The 18,781-nt window shown below is 52.0% G+C and overlaps 1 protein-coding gene across 1 annotated transcript; it reads left to right on the top strand.

Annotated features, from left to right (window-relative positions):
- Window positions 1-14,291: 14,291 nt before the first annotated feature.
- CDSN (corneodesmosin) lies at window positions 14,292-18,781 on the top strand. Its single transcript, XM_040250183.1, has 2 exons — window positions 14,292-14,389; window positions 16,405-18,781. The coding sequence occupies exons 1-2, from the start codon at window positions 14,305-14,307 to the stop codon at window positions 18,012-18,014; spliced, it is 1,695 nt and encodes a 564-aa protein (XP_040106117.1). The 5' UTR covers window positions 14,292-14,304; the 3' UTR covers window positions 18,015-18,781.

Below are 18,781 nucleotides of genomic sequence, written 5' to 3'. Positions count from 1 at the left end.
TTGAATTGATGATGCCATCCAGCCATCTCATCCTCTGTCGTCCCCTTCTCCTCCAGCCTTCAATCTTTCCCAGCATCAGGGTCTTTTCAAATGACTCAGTTCTTCGCATCATGTGGCCAAAGTACCAGAGTTTCAGCTTCAGCATCAGTCCGTCCAATGAATATTCAGAACTGATTTCCTTTAGGATTGACTGGTTTGATCTCCTTGCTGTCCAAGGGACTCTCAAGAGTCTTCTCCAACACCACAGTTCAAAAGCATCAATTCTTTGGTGCTCAGCTTTCTTTACAGTCCAACTCTCACATCCATACATGACTAGTGGAAAAACTATGGCTTTGACTAGTCAGACCTTTGTCAGCAGAGTAATGTCTCTGTTTATTAATATGCTGTCTAGGTTGGTCATAGTTTTTCTTCCAAGGAGGAAGAGTCTTTTAATTTCATAAAAATTGTTGTAGTTTTGATCAGTTGCATCTTTTAATAATTGTAATTTTAAATCCAGGACAGAGTAATTGTTTTTAATACTTATAGTCTTATGGTCACACAAAGTAAATTTAAATTTATGTACATATTTTTGTTAGAGATATACAATAAAAGACTTTCCCCAAATATACTAAAATACAAAAAAAGTGATGCAATGGAGACAAAAATATAGGGAAATGAAATGGGAAGAGGAACTAGAAAGACAAATGAGGTAAATTTGCTGACTGGCTAATGGATTTGTTCACTTATGAAAAGGGTGTTAATGAACATGAAAGGGCTCTGTGTTATATTCCATCCACTAGATTTAAGAGTGATATGACTTTCTAAATATATAAGTATTTACAATTCCCCAGAAAGTGTGTCCTTTCAAGTATTTAAACTTAAGATTAAAAATCTTAGTTGTTGACTTTAAAATGTGTAAAGGGTACGTAGTTTCCCTAAATTCTTTCAGAGTGTATTTGAGCAGGAAAGCTGGAAGGGGTAGGGCCTAGAGATCCCAATGGCCTAGGGTCAGTCAAGTGGCTGGCTGTGTGGGATTGAAGAGGGGCTAAGAGAAATGAGGGGCCCCTGGCTTTAAAATCCACCCCTTAGGACTCAGTTTGCTTATGTGATAACTCCCATCAAAACCTACATGTGATTGATTTGAAAAACAAAACAAAAACAAACAACAAAAGACCATCTAAACTGAGAGTTTGGAAATAATCTTAAAACTGGTAAGAACAGTAGAGGTTGAGTGTGTAATTTAATAAGCTTCAAAGTAGACTAGATTCAACCCATTCTTTCAATCATTACCTCATACTCTCAACATATCATCCAAAGTTAGGTGCCACATGGTAATACAACGAATAAAAATATACAGTTTCCACTCTCAGGAAGCCAAAATCAGGGGAGACAGAATCTACATGCAAAGTTAAATAACAATGTCACAGACTGTAAGGGTGCACTAACTTCATAATTACATGAATAAACATCATAGTAAAAAGCCTTGGCAGTAAACGCCATGAGTTCAGAAGAGAGTCGCCCTGGAGCAGCTGGAGTAGTCAGGGGAGGTTTCCAGGTTTCCCGAGCGGAGCGAGGCAGGAAGGCCTGGTGCCAGAAGGGACGCCCCGCCAGGAAGGGGCGGAGGCGGGAGCAGGCGCGGAAGCTCGGGGCTCGCAGCCCCACGCCCACTCGCTCCAGGCCCCGCCCTGAGCCTCTGCCCGTGTGCCTGCTGTTTCCGCGGCCTGGAATAGTCCTCCCCTCTGCACCGAGGCGCGTTTCTCTTCCGCGACGCCTCTCCTGCGCTGCTCCCCACCCTCACCAGCTAAGTCATGCGGTGCAGGTGTGCCTGGAACGGATCTCAGGGGGCAGTGTTTATTGCCAGCTGCCCTCCCCTCCCAGGCTCTGAGGCCCTTGGGCAGAGACTGTTCCGCGCATTCCTTCTCGGCCCGTTTTGGTGCCTACTGCAGTGCGCTGTCACCGTCAGCAGCCCACCTGTGCCTGGAAACCTTTCTCCCCGACATCGTTCGCTCTCCCACCCCGCAGCCCTTAGTGGATGACACACAAACACAGGGGCATCGGTACTCTAGTCTTCCGAGCGCAGGCCGCCCCCGTCAGACTCCGCTCTGTCGCGCGCGGTTGCTTGGCCTTCCTCCCTTCCCGGTCCCACTTTCCCGCTCCCTTTCCCTCCTCCCCCACCCTTATAACTTTGCTTCGTCTTCTTCTTTTTTTTTTTTTTTTGACTGAGCAGCCAGTCCTGTGGGATCTTATTTCCCCCACCTAGGATGGAACCTAGCAAGGGGATCCAACCAGTCCATCCTAAAGGAAATCAGTCCTGAATCTTCATTGGAAGGACTGATAACTAAAGCTGAAACTCCAATACTCTGGCCACCTGATGCGAAGAGCTGACTCATTGGAAAAGACCCTGATGCTGGGAAAGATTGAGGGCAGGAGGAGAAGGGGACGACAGAAGATGAGATGGTTGTATGGCATCACCGACTCGATGGACATGAGTTTGAGCAAGCTCTGGGAATTGGTGATAGACAGGGAGGCCTGGCTTGCTGCAGTCCATGGGGCTGCAAAGAGTCGAACCTGTGCCCCTTACAGTGAAAGCGGGGAGTCTTAACTACTGGACCCCCAGGAAGTCCCCATAACTGTTCAATAAATCCCTTTTTTACTTGAAATTTTGTTTTAGGATTTGCTTCTGGGACATCTGACCTGAGACACTAAGTAAGGTTTGCTACAAATCCTTGCAGCTACTTTTTACTGCGCATGTGGAGTAGGGGCACTGTTCCCCGAGGCTACAGATTAAGCTCTCACTTAATTTGCACAAGAACCCTATTGTTATCACCGTTTCTCAGAAGAGAGAAACAAAGGCCCAGAGAGGTACAGTGACTCATGCAAAGTCACACTGTGGTGGTGGTGGGGGTGGGTTGGGGGAAATGGCAAAACTGGGATTTGAACTGAGGTCTGTCCTGATTTTATCCCATCTCTTTAGTCATCTGTCTAACTCCCTGGGACTGCATGAACATTTAATATATTGTATTAGTCAGGGTTCTCCACAGAAACAAAACCAGCAGAATACACATGTTAAGTGAAAGTTGCTCAGCTGCATCTGACTCTTTGTGACCCCATTGACTGTAGCCCGCCAGGTTCCTCTCTCTACAGAATTCTCCAGGCAAGCATACCGGAGTGGATTGCCATTTCCTTCTCCAGAGGATCTTCCAGACACAGGGATCTTCCCTGGGGGATTGAACTCAGGTCTCCTGCAACAGGGAGATTTACTATAGGAATTGTCTCTTCAGATTATGAAGGCTGAGAACGCCCATGATCCACCGTCTGCAAGCTGGAGAACCAGGAGAGCCAGTGGAGCAATTTAATCCCAGTCTGAAGGCCTGAGAACCAGGGGAGCCAATGATTTTAAGTCCCAGTGTGAGTGCAGAGGCCCAAGAATCAAGGGGTTGATGGGGGTAAATCCCAGTCTGAGTCCAAAGACCAGGAACCAGATGCCTGAGGGCAGGAGAAGATGGGAGTCCTGCTCAGAGAGCAGAGTTGCCCTTCCTCCTCCTTTTTGTTCTATTCTGCCCTTAGATGGATGCCCACCCACACTGGTGAGGGCAATCCTCTTTACTCAGTCTACTGACTCAAATGCTAATGTCTTCCAGAAACACCCTCACAGATACACCTGAACAGTAAGGTTTCATCAGGTCTCTGGGCATTCTTTAGCCCAGTCAAAAAAATTTTTTTTTCAAATATATTGATTTAGCTGCCAGGTCTTAGTTGCACCCCATGTGAGACCTAGTTCCCTGACCAAGGATCGAACCTGGAGTTCCTGTGTTGGGAGTGCAGAGTCTTTAGCCACTGGACCACTGAGGAAGTCCTCTGGCCTAGTCAAACTGACACATAAAATTATATCATCACATACATGTTTTATGAATGGCTGAATTCATTAGTGAGTGGAGAGTAGATGAAAATGGTGAATGTGTGTGTACATATATATTTAGATATATATATAATTTTTTTTTCCTGGCTGGCTGCACCATGCGGCTTATGGGATCTCAGTTCCTCAACCAGGAATTGAGCCCAGCCTTTGCAGTGAAAGCTCAGAATCCTAACCACTGGGCCACCAGGGAACTGCCAGAGTGAAGGGTTTATAGCCTGGAGAGGAGGGCGAAGCTGTGGGCCAGGTAGGTTGAGGGGAATTAGAGAAGGTCTCGGTGCCCGGCTCAGGAGCTCATATCTGAAAGCCTTTCTCCTCAGATAGAACTGTGTTCTTTGTAGGGAGCTGCACATACCTGGCTGGTGTATGGTGGCAGGGAGGTATGGAATGGAAGGGAAGAAGGAAGCCTGGACCCCTCAAACTGACTCTCAGCAACTTCCCAAGCCAGTGTAGTAAAGTTCGTTGGGAATGGAAAGAGAAAAACATTATTAAAACAGAGAAAGTGAGTGGAAAAACCGAATCCCTGGAAAGGATCTCAGGCGCTTTTCATCATTTCCACATGTTGGTTTCCATGTCTTTCTCACCTCGTTAAGTGTGAGCTTCTCGAGGGCAAGGATTGCGTCTGGTCTGTCTTTGTATGCCTTACTTTTCTCCTAGTACTTGGCCCAGGAGATGTTCAGTAAAGCAAATTATTAGCCCATTTCACAGATGAAGAAACTGCTGCCGACAGAGGTGGCTCACCTTCCAAGACAACACACGTGCTAAAGTCAACACTGGATGTAGCCTCCAAACCAACTTTTCCTCATTTGACCCAACAGGTGGATGAGTGGGGGAATGAAGGGAAAGCAAGAAGGAATTGGGGATTGTAACTCCTGTCACTAGGCAGCAGATATTGTCACCTAAAAATGCTGTGTTTATTAGCTGGGAGGAGGCCTGAGTGGGACTGGATGGTATGGAATATTAACACAGGGGAACCCATTGTGCCAGCTTATCCATTCAAATTAGACAATGCTGATTCTTCCCCACCTGCCTTGGCTGACCTCACCTAGGAGTGAATGCAGTGGGGACACTATTACATCTTATGTCAACATGGAGTCATAGAACTAAATAATAGAAGAGGATCAGAAAATCAGAGAACAATGGCTCGGTACCTTGGACATGGCAGGCAGTCAGTAAATGCTTAGCCAATGAGAGAAAAGAAACTAGAACTAGTATCATGGCATAATCTAATTATAGAAGTTGAGTTACCTTGAGAAAGCACTGGGCACAGCCCTCAGCCTTTGGGCAGACAAATGATGTCTTTGGACTAGACAGGAGAAATGGCTGTGTGCTCTTCTTTGAAGATCTCTAGGCTTGGAAATGCCCAACTAGTCATTTGTTTATCCATTTGCCCATATCAGTTCAATTCAGTCGCTGAGTCGTGTCTGACTCTTTGCAACCCCATGAACCGCAGCACGGCAGGCCTCCCTGTCCATCACCAACTCCCGGAGTTCACTCAGACTCACGTCCGTCGAGTCAGTGATGCCATCCAACCCTCTCATCCTCTGTCGTCCCCTTCTCCTCCTGCCCTCAATCTTTCCCAGCATCAGGGTCTTTTCCAAGGAGTCATATAATGGTTATGTATTGACCACGTACTGTGTGAGGTGCTAGGTGATGGTGACAATCCCAAGAAGCTTCAGTCCTCCCTTCAAGGAGCTCTGTGTCTCAAGAGGAAACTAAGATGTAAACCATGACAATAAAATGTGATAAAAGTTAAGTTAGTAAGGTACGAGCCAAGGAGGGAAGTCCTAACTCCTCTGCCAATTTCGTGTTTCACTCATTTGATTGAAGACTTGTTTTGGTATAGTTCTCCGGGTGGCTCAGTGTAAAGAATCCACCTGCCACTGCAGGAGACACAGAAGACGTGGGTTCGATCCCTGAGTTGGGAAGAGGAGGAAATGGCAACCAGCTCCAGTATTCTTGCCCAGAGAATCCCCATGGACAGAGGAGCCTGGTGGGCTACAGTCCACAGGGCCGCAGAGAGTTGGACACAGCTAAGCACATTCTTCCTCCTCCTAAGCTTTCTTGCTGTACATTTATCCCTTTAGTCTTTAAATAAATGCCCACCAGGTGTCTGGTTCAAGTAACTTGTTAGAAAGAAAGAAAGAAAGAAAGAAAGAAAGTGAGGGCGCTCAGTCATGTCCGACTCTTTGTGACCTCATGAACTGTAGCCTACCAGGTTCCTGTGTCCATGGGATTTTCCAGGCAAGAGTACTAGAGTAGGTTGTCATTTCCTTCTCCAGGGGATCTTCCCAACCCAGGGATCGAACCCAGGTCTCCCACATTGCAATAACTTGTTGAATTAAACCAAATCCACCGCCAAAGTTTTTTCCCAGCTAATATCCTTCTCTTTTATGGCATAACCTCAACTCCTGTGATGGAGGTAAACAGGATAGTGTAGTGGTGAGAGCATCGTGTTGTGATCTGTTTCGTTCCTATTCTGCCATATGATCTCTGCGTGGCACTTGGATGCAACTTTAGGGGATTTCTTTCAGTTCAGTTCAGTTCAATTGCTCAGTCGTGTCCGACTCTTTGCGACCCCATGAATCGCAGCACGCCAGGCCTCCCTGTCCATCACCAACTCCCGGAGTTCACTCAGAGTCGCGACCATCGAGTCAGTGATGCCATCCAGCCATCTCATCCTCTGTCGTCCCCTTCTCCTCCTGCCCCCAATCCCTCCCAGCATCAAAGTCTTTTCCAATGAGTCAACTCTTCACATTAGACAGCCAAAGTACTAGAGTTTCAGTTTTAGCATCATTCCTTCCAAAGAAATCCCAGGGCTGATCTCCCTCAGAATGGACTGGTTGGATCTCCTTGGAGTCCAAGGGACTCTCAAGAGTCTTCTCCAACACCACAGTTCAAAAGCATCAATTCTTCGGCGCTCAGCTTTCTTCACAGTCCAACTCTCACATCCATACGTGACCACAGGAAAAACCATAGCCTTGACTAGACAGACCTTAGTTGGCAAAGTAATGTCTCTGCTTTTGAATATGCTATCTAGGTTGGTCATAACTTTCCTTCCAAGGAGTAAGCGTCTTTTAATTTCATGGCTGCAATCACCATCTGCAGTGATTTTGGAGCCCCCCAAAATAAAGTCTGACACTGTTTCCACTGTTTCCCCAGCTATTTCCCATGAAGTGATGGGACCGGATGCCATGATCTTCGTTTTCTGAATGTTGAGCCTTAAGCCAACTTTTTCACTCTCCTCTTTCACTTTCGTCAAAAGACTCTTTAGCTCCTCTTCACTTTCTGCCATAAGGGTGGTGTCATCTGCATATCTGAGGTTATTGATATTTCTCCCAGCAATCTTGATTCTACCTTGTGTTTCTTCCAGTCCAGCGTTTCTCATGATGTACTCTGCATAGAAGTTAAATAAGCAAGATGACAATATACAGCCTTGACGTACTCCTTTTCCTACTTGGAACCAGTCTGTTGTTTCATGTCCCATTCTAACTGTTGCTTCCTGACCTGCATACAGATTTCTCAAGAGGCAGGTCAGGTGGTCTGGTATTCCCATCTCTCTCAGAATTTTCCAGAGTTTATTGTGATCCACACAGTCAAAGGCTTTGGCATAGTCAATAAAGCAGAAATAGATGTTTTTCTGGAATTCTCTTGCTTTTTCCATGATCCACCGGATGTTGGCAATTTGATCTCTGGTTCCTCTGTCTTTTCTAAAACCAGCTTGAACATCAAGGAAGTTCATCTGTAAATTTCCACACAAAGCTGAGAGCCTCAATTCCTCCTTTGTGGTGTCCCACAACCTGCCACTGGAGGGCAGCATAGAGACTACTCCAAGGTGTTTCCCTCCAGAGTCTTGCTCTTACTTGAACATCAACCACTCCTCCCGCCTCCATCAGGCCCTACTAATGCCCTCTTAGTCGCCAAGGTGAATCCTTTAAGGTGAGTCAGGCACATGAGGTGAAATGAGGCAGGCACGGGGGCCCTCAGGAAAATTCAGGCCAGGATGCTTGCCCTAGGGGTCCACACCTTCATTATCTATTTCTCTCATTATGAACTGAGTTTCCTCCATGAGCCAGGCAGTGCTCTGGAGCTGTGGAAACAGTAGTGAATCAGAAAGGAGGGTCCTGCCCTCACGAGGCTTACCTCCTAGTGGGGGAAGTGAACAATGAGCAGATCATACAGGATGTATGTGATAGGAAACCATGTCCTGAGAAGAGCTATGGAGAAAAAGAAGGCAGAGGAAGCACATAGAGAATGATGGTCCCTGAGTGTGGGGATGGGGATGAGGGAGTACAGTTTAAATAGAAAAGCCAGAGGGGGATTCTGAGGAGGTGGCAGGCCACAGAGGACCGAATGAAATGAGAAGACACTGCCAGGTCATGTAAATATCCGGGGAGAAGAGGAAAAACTAGCTTGGTGCTAAGTATAGGCTACGGCATCAGGATTCCAGGTAAAGTCCCCAGCTTCTGGTAGTAGCCGTCATCTTAACACCCTGAGCTTGTGCCTGCAGCTGCAAAGGATAAACAATAACCTTTGTCTCCTAGGAGCATGGAGAGAATTAAGATAAATCCAGCACGTGCAGATGCTGGTGACGAGCTGATTGTTACACCCCATCAGGGAGGAGTCGGTGTCCTTCTCTGGTTCTAGTCCTGGGGCCCCAAGAACAGAGCTGGTTACGGGATGCCAGCCTCTCCAATGGGATTCTGTGTTTCCTGCTGTGCTAACCTGCATCTGCGGGTGATACTTCAGGCTCCAGAGGCACATTGCGGGGGAAGAGATGCTCCCTGCCCCCGAGGAGCTCTCAGCGTGAGAGACTGAGGCGGGAAGGAGGAGGGAACAGCGGCCCCTGCAGATCCCACCCCGGAAACTCCAAGGGCCACACCCTGCCTAGACGTCCCTCTGACAGGATCCTTCAGCCTCACCCGAATACACACTCAGGTTGCGCCGAGGTCCCCTCTCTCACCCTCTCCTGCTGGAGCCACAGGGAGCTGGGTCTCTAATTCTGGGTGACCAATAACAATAAAATGCATGAGTGGCAACAGTGGAAAGAATGACTGTTTAATAGCTGAGCGTAATGAGTGGACGATGAGCCCTGGTTTCTCTAGCGCTTGCTCCACAGAACAGAGAAGAGGAAAAATATTGTTGTTACTCCGAGAGCTAATCACAGCCTCCACATTCACCTCCTCACAAGACAGGAGGGCCAGTGGCCAAATCAGATGTGGCTTAAACAGAGCTGTGAAGTCTCGGACTCAAGGAGCATGACCATCACTCAGCTGACTCCCTGATTTGTGCAGGAGGGCAGGAGGAGGAAGGGGAAAGAATGGGGCTGGGGGACAGATAGCCTGGTGGGCAGAGCGTCCACCTGCCAAGTTCTTCCTCTATGGGATTCACTGGCTGAAGTTCTGGCTCTGACCCCGGCCCTCACTCCCATGTCCCTGCTTTAGTACCCGGGTCTGTTGAAGAGCGGAGCTGCCAGGAGGGTGAGAACAGGGCTGAGAGGAGCAAAAGGGGATGCCAATGTGCTGACCAGGCCAAGTTCCAGGAGATCAGTCTTAATGGAGAGAGTGATGGACCCGGTTGCCGAGGGGAGAAGGGAGGGTATGGCTGAGTAGGGATCACACCATGGAATATATATATATGTATATAATTATTTATTTGGCTGCATCTGATCTTAGTTGTGGATTCAAACTCTTAGTTACCTCATGTGGGATCTAGTTTCCTGACCAGGGATCGAATCTGGTCCCCCTGCATTGGGAGCAAGCAGTCTTAGCCACTGGACCACTGAGGAATCCCCCCATGGAATGTATTTTGAAGACCACTCTCCAGGGCAGTGATTCTCACATGATGTAGGGGTGAGCTCCCCTGAATCACCTAGGGGATTTTCTGACACAGCACTGCCTACCCCACCCCAGCATCAGATGAATCCTTGTTCAGGGGGAAATCCCAGGACTTCCTTCTCAGGGCCACGTGAGCTCTGCTCTCTGTTAATGGAAGTGTGCTGAGTCCCGCAGGAGAAAAAGCTCATCCAGGGGAGAGAAGAGAGGCTCGAGGGGGCCAGTCACTCATGAGGAATGAGGGCGGGACAGACAGGCCCATGAGAGAGCACGGCTGAGTGGCTCTATGTCAGAGCCAAGTTCAAGTCCTCCAAGGGTGTTGGAGAAACAGCAGGGGAGGAACATGGTTTTGGAGCAAAGGCGGGGAGAGCCCACAGGCACTGGAGCCCAGAGTGGCCCCGCTGGCCTCTCCACCTCTCCCCGCTGGCTTCTCCTCCTCTCCCTGCCATGGAATAACCTCCTCTTTCAGGCTTTTTCTCTTCCTATCTAAAAAAAAATTTATATTTATTTATTTGATCTTTGTTGCGGCACTCAAGCTTCTTAGTTGCGGCATGTGGGATTTAGTTCCCCGACCAGGGATCGAACCCAGGCCTCCTGCATCGGGAGCACAGAGTCTTAGCCAAAAGGCCACCAGGAAAGTCCCCTATTTTCTTTTTTTCCTCACTCCTTTTCCCCCTCAAGCGTATGCCTTAGCTCTACTGAGGACCTCTGCATGGAACACTCATTCCAGAACTGCTGGCCTGACTTTCAGGCCCATGGGTGAAATGCAGAGAAGAAAAGGTTGAGTGGGAGGGACTTCCTCACTAAGGATTTAACTTCTGAGACTTTGATGACAGAGGAATTTGCACATCTTCTTACAGGGGTTAAGGATCAGCTGAAGCCTGTCCATGGACCACTGCTATTAATTTATGGCACAGGGTCAGCTTCATGAAGAAATGAGACCTGTGTGGACTGCGTTTGAGTTCTTTCTAAACTCTTTTGCTTATTATCAGCTGGTTTGGGCAAATAATTTAAACTCAGTTTTGTCATCTGTGAAATGGGGGAGAAAAAACACTCATCCACAGGGCTGTTGTGAGGATTAAACACCAGAGCAGATGTTGGCTATGTGGGACCACGTCCGGCTCACAGTCGGCAATCAGGAAACCGTGGTTCTCTACTCTAAACCTCCTCTCCCTGGGCTGTTCCCACTCAGACCCCTCAGTTCCTGTGCCCTCCTCTAACCTGGATATGGTCACCGCCCCGCAGGTCCACGCAGTCCATTCCTCCAGCCTGCTATTCTGTGTCTACGCTTCCCACACCAACCCAAGCCAGCGCACCTTCTAAATATTTTTTCAGCATCGCCAGGGCCCCGAGTCTGAGCCACCTGCTCCCTCTCTTCTCTTCATTCCTCAAGGGCCAGGGAAAGTCCTGCCGCCTCCTCGAAGCCAAGTGCCTGTCCCCTTTCTCCAGGCCTGCCTTCCTCCTAGGCTATGAGTTCGCAGCTGGACGGCAGCTCCTCAAGGGCAAGGACGGGTCATCATCCCCCACCCGCGTTGCAGTTTAGGACGGTGGACCCTGAACCCGAGCCCCGTGCAGAACACGATGGCACAGGGGAGCCCGGGAAGGCTTGGAGTGGACGCAGCCTGCCTTCTCCAGATACAGGGCAGGGACCCTACAGGAGGCACGTGCTTTAAGCTTGACCTTGTCTGGTGGGGGGTTTCCCCTGCCTCGCACACTCTCACTCACTCCTTCCACTGGGCAGGGCACTTGCTGGCAGGTGAGGGGTAGACTCCGCGGCTGGAGAACACAGTGGACCCACCTATGCCACGTGGGCCTCATCTCACCGGTCAGTGTCCTGAGGTGGCCCTGGCTTGGGCACTCCCTCAATCAGTGCCCTTCCCTGCCCTCCTGGGTGCCATCAGCTTCAGATTTTTGCTGCCTGAGCTGAGAGGGGTTAATGGGGAGACCCGGGGACACAGCAGAGTAAACCACGTCGGGGCTGATTTCAGTAAGAAACAAGGGGCTCAGAGGGCCCACGTGTGGCAGGCAGTGGAGGGATGGGGCAGACGTGGGTGCGCGATGGGATGGGAGCGTGGATAGGACAGCAGTCGGGAGGAGGAATGTGGCCACACCACTGTGTCGTGTGGGTGGCTGGAGATCTGGCGAGAGGCCCAGAGAGACGGTGCCTCCTCCAGCCCCAGCCCCGCCAAGGTCAGGAGGCACGGGAGGGAAAAACAGGACAAACATCACCACCTGTGCTTGCGCTGGGAAAGAATAACCCACAGAGCCCGCTGTTCCTCCTCTTCTCGCCACCCACGAGGCTCCTCTTCTCTCGGCCGCTCCCCTGTCTGCTCCCAGGGCCCCCTCCCTCCTTGCCTGCTGGACCTGGAGCCAGTGGGGCCTGAGAGTCTAGGATTTTCTAGCATTTTCAACAGCACCCCTGTGTGCAATGTTGCTGCCCTGTAGGAGGGGAAGAGGGCAGAGAGGAGACTCCTTGAGGTCAGCCTGGGGAGGGCCTGGGGCTGTGGGTGAGCCCAGCCTAGTCGCCTTCCCCCGGTGGAGCACACAGGCATCATTTAAAATACTCCCATTTTGCAGATGGGCACATTGAAGTTCAGAGGGTTTGAGTGAGTTGCCCAAAGCTGGGAGGTTAGCTGGGACTTGAACCCAGGTCATCCTGGTTCTGAAACCAGTGGTTTTTTTTTTTTTTTTCCCTCCCCACTGCATCAACCCTCTTCAGGGACTGCTGTCTCGCTACCCCCACAGCCCCCCTCCCTTCCACTCTCATTTTGGGTACTGGCAGACACTCAAGGGCTAGATTCAACTGATTTTAGCCACTAGGCACATGTAGCTATTTACATTTAAATTAAGACTAAAAATTCAGGGCCACTCTGGCGGCTTAGTGGTAAGGAACCACCCGCCAATGCAGAAGACACAGGTTCCATCCCTGGGCAGGGAAGATCCCATGTGCGGCAGAGCAACTAAGCCCTGTGCCACAACTACTGAGCCAGAGCTTTAGAGCCCGGGAGCCGCAACCACTGAGTCCACGTGCCCGGAGCCCATGCTCCGCAACAAGAGAAACCACTGCAATGAGCAGCCCGTGTACTGCAACTAGAGAAAGCCCGCACACAGCAGTAAAGACCCAGTGCAGCCATCAGTAAATACATCTTTAAAAGATTCGATCCCTCCAATCATAGTAGCCCCATTTCACATGCTCAGTGGCTGCAACGTGGAGTAGCTACCATTTTGGACAGCTCAGAGTCAGAAAAATCCCATGGTCATAGAAGATTCTGTAGACAGTGCCTGGCTGGGTGAGGACCAGGGCAGCAGACAGAGGAGCCCGGGGCTCTGGGAGAACGGCTGCCTCTGTGAAGAGACTGGGTGGTTTGGGACTGAGGGTCCAGGCGAGGGGGCAGGGAGAGGGCTGGGTGGGCTTGGGACAGAGGCAGAGAACCTGACCCGACTCCCAGGTCCCTCCCTCCGATACTGATACTGTGGGCAATACCAGTGAGCAATTAATTGGCTGGGGTGGGGCCAGGGTTAAAGGGAGAGGGTGGGGAATACAGGGGAGAGGGACCGCCCCCCTCTTAGCAGAACTCAGAGCTCTGCTCCTCCAGGCTTGCCCTTCATCCTCAGGGACCAGGGAGTCCGCTGACCCTTCTCTGTCCTACCCAGGATCCTACCCAGACCGAGCCAGCTGCTTCCTGTTCGCTCATTCAGGCCAGGCAGCCAGTTAATGGGCGGCAGGGCCACCACCTTCCCAATTAGTCTTATTAGCCTCTTGCTCACCGACTGGAGTCAGGGTCACCTCTGGAGGAGGGGCTGTGAGTGGCCTGTGAGTAACCGAGGCCCAGCTATGACAGGGGTCCTGAGCCCAGGCCGGTCCTCAGGCTGAGGCCCTGGCGTCCAGCCCCCACATGCTGTCCCTGGAGCCCCCCAGAAGGGAGAGATCAGGGGGCTGGTTTTGGAGTGCAGGCTGCGAAGGCCTGCTCACTGATGGAACACAGAATACGAGTGTGGCAGGCATGGGACCTGGGCTGTGACAGCAGGAGTTGGGGAGGGAGGAGGAGAGCGGAAGCTGAGTGATGGGTCCCCAGGAAAGGACGGACCCAGGTGCTGTGGGTGGGATCCCAGGCGGGGTAGGGGCTGCAGTCGGTACCTGAGGGCAAGTTGAAATGCCCACATCTGTGCATGGAGAGAGGATGGGGTGTCAGACACGCCAATACTGGGGAAGACAGGAGAGTGAGGGAGACAGGTGACTGGGCCCCGTGGTGAGAGTGGCTGCCCCAGAGTGGGCGGCCGCTGGGGCAGAGCGCCTGGTTCCGGGTTAGGCAACGAGGAGCCGGAGCCGGCCAGCCAGCTGGCCCCTCGGCCACGGCACACTCCACACACTGCAGCCAGCCCTGCTGCTGAGTAGGCAGATGCTCAAACTGATTGCTTCAGCTCCTCCTGGCCACACCAACTTCCCCCAGGCACCTACCCCTCCGCCCCTCCTCCCCTCCCCACAGTGACTCCTGCCCCGAGAATGTCCTGCCCTGGCATAAAGGCCCCGGGTGTCCAGGAGCTGCCGTCAGTCAGGAGGCCACGCGGTCCAAGATGGGCTCTTCACGAGCATCCCAGATAGGGTGTGTGGGAGGGCGAGGGGTGCTGGCTTTGCTGCTGGCTGGTCTCCTCCTGCAAGGTAGGAGGTTGGGGCCCTGGGAGCGGGGAGAGTTGGGAGAGGAGGGAGATTCAGGCTCAGACAACTGGTCAGGGAAGGCTGGAGGGAGCCCTGCGGGGTGAGAGTCCAGGAGAGGACTCAGAGAGGGGAGACTGGGGGGAGGGCTGGGGCTCTGGAACCTGATGCTTGAGTCTAGAGGCTGCTCCTCACTGCCTTGGCACCTCAGGCAACCTACTTAAACTTTCTGAGCCTCCCTTTCTGAAAGTTTAAAAATGAGCTTAATGTTAACACCTCGCTCTATGAGTCTCTAATTAAGTAATGCGTGTGACACTGCTGTGGAAATTCTAGATGGTTATATGTTGATGGATGTTGTTGTAATTATACTATTATTGGGGTGCTAGAAGACGAAGATTGGATATTTAGTAGTCATAATAATTGCTACCATTCATAGAGGCCCTTTTATATGCCAGACACTATTAGCACTATATTTATTTTTAATTTTTTAACCATGCTGTGAGGCCTGTGGGATCCTAATTCCCTGACCAGGGATCAAACCTGTACCCCCTGCATTGGGAGCACAGCAGTCTTAACCACTGGACTGCGAGGGAAGTTGCATGTACTAGCACTTTAAGTACAGTAGCTTTTTTAATCAGTAGAAGAACTGTGTGAGAGATTTGTTATTCCCACTCTGCAAAGGAGGACACAGAAGTTGGAGAGCTGAGGAAACTGGCTCAAGATCACAAATTAGAAGGCAGTTAAGCTGGGCTCCAAACCCCAGGCTGGGTGATTCTGGGACCTTTGCTGGGTGACCACAGCTGTGTGGCATAGGGGAGCAGAGGCAGAGGCATGGGGGAGCTGCTGATTGGTGCAGCGGAGTGGAGGGGGCTGCAGGCAGAGCCAGGGGTTGGTGTGAAGGTGGATGTGTTGAATTCCTGTTTTAGGAGAGAATGGGGACTGCACAAATTGTGGAGACCTGGTTTTTGGTGGGGGGTGAAGGAGGAGTAATAAATCATGGATAATGCTGTCTGTTTTTGTAAAGCAGTTTCTAATAGATGATCACGTCTAGTGGTCACAGTAACGCTGTGAGGAAGGCAGGGCAGATCTGGCCTCTCCAAATGAATAAGCTGAAGCACACCGCTCTTGGGACCAGAGGGGGTCGAGGAGGGGAGCAGAGGAAGGATGGAGGGAGGGTGAGCCGGGGTGAGGAACAAAAGGTCAGTTCCAGAAAGACAGTCAGACGTGGGCCTGGGGCAGGCAGGCCTGCGGTACTGAGGAAGGTCAGAGGCCTGGGGAGGGTTTCGTTCCGCGTCCCTGGGCTGGGCTCGGGTGCAGTGTCCTGTCGCTGCGCGGGTACCAGCAGGTTCTGAAGCAACAGTGTGTGCCCCCGTGTCCTGGCCCCTGCCCAGGCTTGGTGGCACGGCATGCTGAGATGGGAAGCAGGGTTTCTATCCTGCCCCCGAGCCTGGCCTTTTGAGGGAAGAGGGTGACGGAATTGTGGTCCCCGCGTGTCCTGCCCTTTACTGCGGTCCCTCTGCCTTTCTCCTGTCTCTCTTTCCCCTGTTTGTTTCCCTGCTTCCTTTCCCGTTTCCCCTGTTCCTCAGCGTCCCTTTGGCTATTTTCCCTCGCTTCTCAGTCCTCCGTCTCCTCCTCCTATTTGGTCCAGAGACCTCTCCCACCTCTCGGAGCCTCGCTCTCCCCCACTCTCTGTCTCTTTGGTGTTCTGTTTTTTAGACCTATTCGCTCCTGCCACTTCTTCACGCCCTCTCATCTTCCTCTGAGGCCTCCTGCTTTGGAGTCTCATATTCTTTTTCTCTGGTCGATCTCCGGCTTCCCTCCTGCCTCTTCTACCCAGAATAAGCTGCCTTCTCATTTTTCTCAGCTGTGAAGGCCACTTCTTTCTGCCTTTTCCACCCTAAACTCTCTCCCTGGGCTCCTCTTGGGAGAGATCAGAGTGTCAGATGCCTGAGGTGGGCCTGGGAGGGGAGGGAGAAAGCCCAGCCTCTCTGGCCCTTACTAACCACTGCTTTCCTCACCAGGGACCTTGGCCAAGAGCATCGGGACCTTCTTAGACCCCTGCAAGGATCCCACACGTATCACCTCCCCCAATGACCCCTGTCTCCTGGGGAAGGGGGGCTCCAGCAGCTCCAGTGGCGGTTCCAGTGGCAGCTCCAGTGGTTCCAGTGGCAGCTCCAGTGGCTCCAGTGGTGTTTCCAGTGGCTTGAGTGGTCGCCCCAGTGGTGGTCCCAGTGGCGGCTCCAGTGGCTCCAGTGGCAGTTCCAGCAGTTCCAGTGGTGTTTCCAGTGGCTTGAGTGGTCGCCCCAGTGGTGGTCCCAGTGGCAGCCCCAGTGGTGGTTCCAGTGGCAGCTCCAGTGGCTCCAGTGGTGTTCCCAGTGGCTTGAGTGGTCACCCCAGTGGCAGCTCCAGCAGCGGCTTCGGCAGTGGCTCCATTGTTGCCCATGGTGGTTCTTCTGGATCTTCGTTACTTAAGCCAGGAACAGGGTATTCCCAGATAAGCTACTCCTCTGGGTCAGGCTCTACTCTACAAGGTGCATCGAGCTCCCTCCACTCAGGAAGCATCAGCTCCCAGTCAGGAGGACGCTTGAGCTCTTCTGGTTCCCAAACCTCCTGGATGTCCAGCAGCGGGGGCCAGAAGGTCAGCTCCAAGCTGCGGCCCTGTGGTCCCGACATCCCTGACTCTCCCTGCAGCGGGGGGCCCATCGTCTCACAGTCTGGCTCCTACATCTCCAGCTCCCACTCTGTGTCCGGGGGTCAGAGGCCAGTAGTGGTGGTGGTGGAGCAGCATGGCCCCGGTGGCCCTGGGGGCCCTGGAGTGGGTCAAAGGGTCCCCTGCCTCAACGGAGGCCCTCCAGGCAAGCCCTGCCCCCCCATCACCTCTGTGGACCAACATGGCAGCTACGAGGTGGTGGGTGGCTCCTCCAACAGCTATCTGGTCCCAGGCATGACCTACAGTGGGGGCAAAATCTACCCGGTGGGCTACTTCACCAAAGAGGGCCCCATCAAAGGCTCTCCAGGGGTGCCCTCCTTTGCTGCCGGGCCCCCCGTCTCTGAGGGCAAGTACTTCTCTGGCAACCCCATCATCCCCAGCCGCAGCTCTTCTAGCTCCAATATCTACCAGTCTGGGGCTTCCTCGACTGTGGTGTTCCAGCCAGTGGGCTCTGGTGGGGTCCAGCCCTGTGTGGTCGGTTCCCTGGGCTCTAAGGGGCCCTGCTCCCTCTCCAGCTCTGGAGTCTCCAGCAGTTCCAGCATTTCCAGCAGTTCTGGTTCATCTTTCCATCCCTGTGGTGGTGTTTCTCAGGGGCCCTGCTCCCCACCGGGCACTGGCTCCCTCAGCGGCAGCTCTAGCTCCCTATCTGGCGGCAAAATCATCCTTCAGCCCTGTGGCAGCAAGTCCAGCGCTCCTGGTCACCCTTGCATTTCTGTCTCCTCCTCGACACTGAGTGGGGGTCCAGATGGTTCTCCCCAACCTGACCCCTCAGCTGGTGCCAAGCCCTGTGGTCCAGGCAACTCTGGAAAGAACCCTTGTCGCTCCATCCGGGACATCCTAGCCCAGGTGAAGCCTCTGGGGCCCCAGCTAGCTGACCCTGAAGTTTTCCTACCCCAGGGAGATCTGCCTAACAGTTCATAAAGCAGATTTTGCCTCCAAGCGTGTGCAGGCATACACACACACACACACACACACACACACACACACACACCCCATCTCCCAAGTGGGAGAAGTTCAGGGATAGTCCAGGCATGGGGTAGCTCAGTTTCCCTCCTCCCTCCCAAAAGAGCTGCCCCTACTTCCCCCTTCGCGCCAATGTGGCAGACTCTCCCTTATCACCTCTTGTTTCTATACCTCCCAAACTGTAGGCTCCAAATCCTTTTCCTCATTCTCTCCCCTTTTACTGCAGTGCCCCACCCCCTGCCAGATTCCCACTCCCCCGAATTTCCTCTGCCATTTCTTTGAGATGGTATAGTCTACTGGCTAACCCTACCCATTCAGATTCTTAACTGGGAACCCCCCGAAATTTCCTAGAGTAGCTGTGATGCCCGGACAAGTCATCCCCTCCCCACGCTCATCCCTGCTTTGCCAAATAAAGCACAAACCAAACGATTATTTGAAAACAATGACCATTTTTCACTGATCTCATTCCACCATCTGGTCAACCAGCGAGATGCTATTGGGTTCTCACACTTCCAGTTCCATTCCCGCCCTCCATTATCGAGCTCACCACGCCCTTTGTGAGTTCCCAAACACTCCACCTTGTCTCTCGGTCTCCATCTCGGTCCAGCACTCAGATGCTTCGTGCCTTGTGTTGGGGAGATACCAGGCTCTCTGTGGAGACTGGGACAGCCTCCCTGCTCTCACTGGGTCCCGGACAGATGTTTCAATAAACTGTGAGAACTAGA

The sequence above is a fragment of the Oryx dammah genome, unplaced genomic scaffold (assembly GCF_014754425.2).
Source record: "Oryx dammah isolate SB20612 unplaced genomic scaffold, SCBI_Odam_1.1 HiC_scaffold_11, whole genome shotgun sequence".
Classification (NCBI taxonomy): Eukaryota; Metazoa; Chordata; class Mammalia; order Artiodactyla; family Bovidae; genus Oryx; species Oryx dammah.
Note: the sequence above shows the minus strand (reverse complement) of the source record. Positions and strands in the feature narration are given on the sequence as shown.